This window comes from Ursus maritimus, assembly GCF_017311325.1.
Source record: "Ursus maritimus isolate PB19 chromosome Y unlocalized genomic scaffold, ASM1731132v1 scaffold_Y4, whole genome shotgun sequence".
In the NCBI taxonomy this organism is placed as follows: Eukaryota; Metazoa; Chordata; class Mammalia; order Carnivora; family Ursidae; genus Ursus; species Ursus maritimus.
In genome coordinates, this window is record NW_024423337.1 from 43,968 (window position 1) to 50,665 (window position 6,698).

The 6,698-nt window shown below is 36.3% G+C and overlaps 1 protein-coding gene across 1 annotated transcript in view; it reads left to right on the forward strand.

Annotated features, from left to right (window-relative positions):
* The first annotated feature begins 6,168 nt into the window (after positions 1-6,168).
* The window catches only part of LOC103656543 (AP-1 complex subunit sigma-2), a 22,267-nt gene continuing 21,737 nt past the window's right edge, over positions 6,169-6,698 (forward strand). The window contains exon 1 of the mRNA XM_008683968.2: positions 6,169-6,433. Coding sequence (XP_008682190.1) covers positions 6,255-6,433 — 179 coding nt within the window. The 5' untranslated portion in view covers positions 6,169-6,254. The remainder of the gene's footprint in view (positions 6,434-6,698) is intronic.

The window sequence follows — 6,698 nt, forward strand, 5'->3', positions numbered from 1 at the left end:
CTGGGTGTTATACGCAACTAATGAATCACTGAGCTTTACATCAAAAATAGTAATAAATTAAAAAAAATAGATTGACAGTGTGCATCAATATCAAGAGCCATCTATATGCTGCCTACAAGAGACTCACTTCAAACCTAAAGATACCTGCAGACTGAAAGTCAGAGAGTGGAGAAAGACATTTCCTGCAAATGGATGTCAAAAGAAAGCCAAAGTAGCAATATTTGCTTTAGTCAGAACAGACTTTAAAACAAGACTGTAATAAGAGACAAAGAAGGACAAGAATAATCATGAAGGGGATAATACAACAAGAAGGATATAACAATTATAAATATTTATGCACCAAAAATGGGTGCACCCGAATACATAAAACCGTTAATAATAAACAGAAAGGAACTAATTAATAACAATACAATAATAGTAGGGGGCCTTAACACCCCAATTCTATCAATAGACAGATTTTCCAAACAGAAAATAAAGAAATAAAGAAATAATGGCCTTTACTGACACAGTGTACCAGATGGACTTAACAGATATATTCAGAATATTCCATCCTTGGGCATCAGAATACACGTTCTTCTCGAGTGCACATGGAACATTCTTCAGAATAGGTAACATATTAGTTCACAGATCAGGCCTTAAAAAATTCAAAAAGACAGAAATCATACATGAATCTTTTCTGAGCACAATACTATGAAACTCAAAGTCAACCACAAGAAAATGATCTGAAAAGATCACAAATATGTGGACATTAAATAATATGCTATTAAACAATGAATGGGCAAACCAAGAAATCAAAGAAGAAGTAAAAAGGTACATGGAAATAAATGAAAATGAAAACACAGTGGACCAAAATCTATGGGATGTACCAAAAGCTATCCTAAGAGACAAGTACATTACAATACAGGCCTACCTCAAGTAAACCACCTAACCTTACACCTAAATGAGCTAGAAAAAGAATAGCAAACAAAACCTAAAACAACCAGAAGGAAAGAAAAAACTCCAAAGCAGAAGTAAATGATAGAGAAATAAAACACATTCAGATTAGTAAGGAAGAAGTAAAACTCTCACTCTGCAGATAACATGATGCTATATATAGAAAACCCAAAAGACCACCAAAAAGTTGCTAGAACTGATAAATGAATTCGGTAAAGTCACAGGATAAAAAAATCAATGTGCAGAAATTTGTTGCATTTCTATACACTAAAAATGAAGGAGCAGAAAGAAAAGTTAAGAAAACAATTCCATTTACAATTGCACCAAAACCCATAAGGTACCTAGGAATAAACATAACCAAAGAGATGAAAGACCTATACTCTGAAATATAAACCCTGCAGAAAGAAACTGCAGAGACTACAAAGATATGGAAAGTCCACAATTATGGATTGGAAGAACAGATATTTTTTTAAAATATCTATACTACCCAAAGCAATCTAAATATTTAATGCAATCCCTATGCAAATACCACCAGCATTTTTCACAGAGCTAGAACAAATGATCCTAATATTTGTATGGAATCACAAAAGACCCCGAATAGCCAAAGGAATGTTGAAAAAGAAAAATATAGCTGGAGACATCACAATTCCATACTTCAAGCTATATTACAAAGCTGTAGTAATCAAAACAGTATGGTACCGGCACAAAATACACAAATAGATCAATGGGACAAAATAAAAACCCCAGAAATAAACCCACAATTATATGGCAACTAATCTTCAACAAAGCAGGAAAGAATATCCCATGGAAAAAGACGGTATCTTCAACAGATGGTGCTAGGAAATTGGACAGCCACAGGCAGAAGAATGACACTGCACCACTTTTTTACACCACGCACAAAAATAAATTCAAAATGGATGAAAGACCTCAAGGTGAGAGGAGACTCATAAATGTAGATATTAGAGAACACAGGCAGTAACCTCTTTGACATCAACCATAGCAACTTCTTTTTATATATGTCTCCTGACACAAGGAAAATGAAAGCAAGAACAAGCTATCAGGACTACATCAAAATAAAAAGCTTTCGCACAGTTAAGGAAACAATCAACAAAACTGAAAAGGAACCTACAGAATGGGAGATTTGCAAATGACGTATCTGATAAAGGGTTAGTATCCACAATATATATGAAGAACTGATATAACTTAACTCCCCAAACCCAAATAATGCAATTAAAAAATGGGCAGAAAACATGAACAGACATTTGTCCAAAAAAGACATCTAGATGGCAACAGCCACATGAAAAGATACTCATCATTACTTATAACAGAGAAATGCAAATCAAAACTATCATGCAATATCACATCATATTTGTCAGAATGGCTAAGCACAAGAAGCACAAGAAGCAACATATATTGGCTAGGATGTAGAGAAAATGGAACCCTCTTACACTCTTGGTGGGAATGCAAATTGGTGCAGCTATTCTGGAAAGAGTATGGAGGTTCCTCAAGATGTTAACAATAGAACTACCTATGATCCATGAATCCCATTACTATGTATTTAGCTAAGGAATATAAAAACACTAATTGAAAGGAATACATGTACCTTGATGTTTATAGCAGCATTATTTATAATAATCAAGTTATGGAAATAGCCCAAATATCTATGAACAGATGAAGGGATGATGATGTGATCTGTATTTGCAACAAGAGGGATGGAACTAGACAGTGGAATGCAAAGTGAATAAGAGAAAGACAAATACGATATAATTTCATTCGTATGGGAAATTTAAGGAACAAAACAAACAAAGGGAAAAAAAAGACAAACAAAGCAAGAACCACACTGTTAATTATAGAGAAAAAAACTGATGGGTTTACAGAGAGGAGTTTAGTGGGAGGATGGATGAAAGCGGTGATGGGGATTAAAGAATTTAAGATGAGCACTAAGTAATGCACAGAATGGTTAAATCAGAATATTGTAACGTGAAACTAATAATACAGTAGATGTTACCTACAACTTAAAAAAAAGTATTAGTTGCAATCCACTCCCCTAATATAAGTGCACTTATCATGATGAATAAACATTTACTAATGTATAGAAGTGTTGAATTGTTATATAGTACACCCGAAACTAATATAACACTATATTAATTATACTATAATTGGAATTAAATGCTTAATTGAAAAAAGATCTTTTAGTTTTGAAAAAAAAATCTGCTGACTTATGTTTGGGATATTCAATAAAAAGCTTATGGGCTAACTAGGTCAACATTTTGCTTCCTTTTTAAGAAGTATTGATGGGTAATTAGTATTCCACACAGGAAAACTCGTGTGTATAAGGCTCTCCTTTGCTCATGGTAGGAAACAAGTGAGACTTAGGGATCGTATATTTTCCATTAAAAAAGACTTAGGGATCGTATATTTTCCATTAAAAAAGAAGAAAGAGGACGGAAAAAAGAACACCCATTAGCTACAAGGGACTACGCTGAGTTTTACGGGTTTTAACAAATCTATAATTTTAGGGTCCTTGTTAATCAATTGATGTTTCTCAATTTTTTTCCAAATAGTGTATGAGGCTGCGGTTACAAAATTATTGGTCAAAATGATTACTACATAGAAAGCAATGGACAAGTGGGTGAAAAAGAGATTGTTTTACGTTTGGACAGAGTTTTTAGTTTCTGGATTCACATCCAACTTGGACTGGGAGCCTGTATGGCAGTGTCTAGTGTAGAAAGGAACGGGATTTACCGCCGAGATGAGCCGCTGTTTGGGTTGTCAGTAGAGACTATTTTGCCACCGGGCGGGACGGGCGAAGCAATGCATAGAAGACTGCCATGGAAAAATGTGAGACAAAATGTACAGCACTATACACGGGTAGGAAAAGGCTTATAATTTTGAGTTTCAGGCACTTACGTAGCAGAAAAAGTTGCCGGCAGTAACTACATGAAAGGTGAGTTCTTTCACCCAGGATAGCAGCTCCTGTCACCTACCATCCCCAAAGGGAAGAAGTTCCTGGATTTTTTGCAAATTACCGGCCCTTGAAAATGGCTCTAAAGTTGCAAAGCTCCACAAACCTCCCACCTTACGTAGAACAAATTCCCTCCGGGGACACCTTAGAAAGAAATGCGCAGGCGTGCCACTCCCCCTTCACTCTTGCAAGCTGTTTCCGGGACACGCCTCGTTGCTATTCTGGCTTCTTCCGATTGTGAAGTCGGTGCGCAGGCTCCCGAGCAGTTGGTGACACCGGAGCTGCGTCCAGCACGTTCCGCTCGCTGCAACTTCGGTTCCTCTCCTCCGCTCACTAGGGTGGGGTCTGTCGACTAGCCCTCTCCTCGCCGCCTAAGCCTTCCCTCCGCTAACTGGGTCCCTTCCCCACAGCAACACGGCTTCTCTTCCTCAGGCCGGCGACAGGGGCTTCCCCTCAACTGCCACGGGTGTGGCCGAACAAGTTCCGGAAACCTCACGGCCGTAAGTTCTGGGGGGCAAAGTGGGGTGTCAGGGACCGTGAACGAATGTTGAGCACTTTTTCTATCCGCGTCACCCCGGGGGATGCGAAAGCCAGTGACGGACGCTATGTGACCTAACCCGTTATTTTTGGTTCTGGAATCATATTAAATTTCCCGTGTAATATTTGGGAGAGACTCACGAACTGCGTTGGTGTCCGCTGATGGGTTTGTTGTGCACCTTGCCTGTTACCTCCTCTGGCATCCATCATTGGTGAATCATAGGAGACAGCCGGGCCAGGGAGCATTGTAGTGCGTCCAGCTTCTTGACCGAGCTCGTGTGTTTAATACCAAAGTCAGAGTTCCGGGGTCCTATCCTTTTCCGCAGAGTAAAACCATTGCTTTTTTAACAAGGAGAGTAGTGAATACCTGTGTCTTGCAAATAAGTACCTGCCCATTCTAGTAGAAAATTTGTATTTAGCAGCGGTGGTGTGGACGTGGGGAATACCGGAACCCTGCTGCAAACAGTCTTACCTATATACCTACCCTTTCCAAAGCAAATCCCCACCCCACCCGCATTTCAATATCCTTGAATTTGGGCTCCATTCTTTTCCAAATTCCGGTAGCCGCTTTGCATTTATATATTGCCCAGTGACACTTACTTGTTCCTTTTAAGAGCTGCTGTGTACAATATTAGGAGGCGAATTGTTATCTACGACCGTTTGTATTTTCTGCTAATAAATCAGTGAAAATATAATGGGTTAGGGTCGTTAACACAGTATTTAATGTCGCTTCATAAATTTCCAAATGTTAGCTTAATATTTCTTGGATTATATGGAAATCTGCAGATTTCTTAGTGCCTTTGCAGATTTAGGAGTCATTCTTTTTCTATTCTGGTTGTGTAAATTCACCCTTATTCAAATCTAAGATGATGTGGCAAATATTAATATCAGGCTTGCGTTTTACTTCAACTACCACTATTAAAGAATTTTTTTAATAATTAAGATTAATTTCACTAAGTGGAAAAAAATTACCTACGTAAATTATGCCTTTAATCTTTGCAGAAATGGCACTTTTTGTTTGCGGTTTGTACAGCCAGTTGAATTACAAGAGGCTTTCTTCAAAAAGTAAACATGAAGATAAATTAGATTGCTTTCTAGATTCTAAATAAATATAAAGGAAATAGCTCATATATTTNCTTTAATTTGCTAGATTTCAATACCCAGTCCATGTGTAGAAGCTGCTATTTATTATTTTGGATGAAGAATTTTGTGTAATGCTTCTGAATCAACAACTTTGGGCTTTTAAAGGCTTATATATTCTTATATTGTATCAACTCAGTTCTTCAGGATGCGTATTTGTGTTGGATATTTTTTTAAAACTGAGATGAAAATAGATACCTAATAATTAGCTTTTCAAGAAAAACCTGTATTTATGGGTTTCGGTTTTTTCATTGATGTTAGATTTTTAGTATTTGCTTAAAATATGCTAGCTAGCATTAACTGAAGAAAGCATTCTAAGTGAAGGTATATAGGATTCTTTCTGGAAGTGGAAAGACCCAAGTGTCGAAAATTGTGGGTCTCTTTTTCTTTTAAATTTGTCTAAGCCAATTGATGTATACAGTTCTTTTTTGTTTTAAGTAGAGTATGGAATGTACAGGAAACATAGAAAATAGTTTTTTAAGTTGTAAAGTTGATTGCGACAGGCAATGGTTTTCTTTTTTTCTCCATTCCTTTCCAGATTTAAGCAGACCAAAGTAGGTTGGGAAGATTTTTCTGTAGAATTACATATTTTCATTTTCTTCAAAGTCCTTTATTTTGCAATCTTAACAATATTGAATGAAAACATCAAATGTAACTTTGGTTTTATTTATCTTAACAGATGCAGTTTATGTTGCTTTTTAGTCGTCAGGGAAAGCTTCGACTGCAGAAATGGTATGTCTCACTATCAGACAGAGAGAAGAAAAAAATCACAAGGGAAATTGTTCAAACTATTTTAGCACGTAAACCTAAAATGTGCAGCTTTCTTGAGTGGCGAGATCTGAAGATTGTTTACAAAAGGTATAATTTTTATTTATCAGAAATTTGGAAGTAGCAAAATCAAATTTGTAATGTGGAATTGCAGACTTTTGAGACATAACATTTATAAATAGTAAAATTTTTGATAAACCTATTTAGATAGAAACTTGTGTTTTTAAAAATAACTTTTTTTTTTTACCAGATTAAATGTTAAAAGCAGGGGAATAGTTTTAACTAAATTTACAAATAATGTTCATCTTTATCTTCTAGAAAAATTCAGTGAACTCTTTCATTTTCTTGCAAGTTA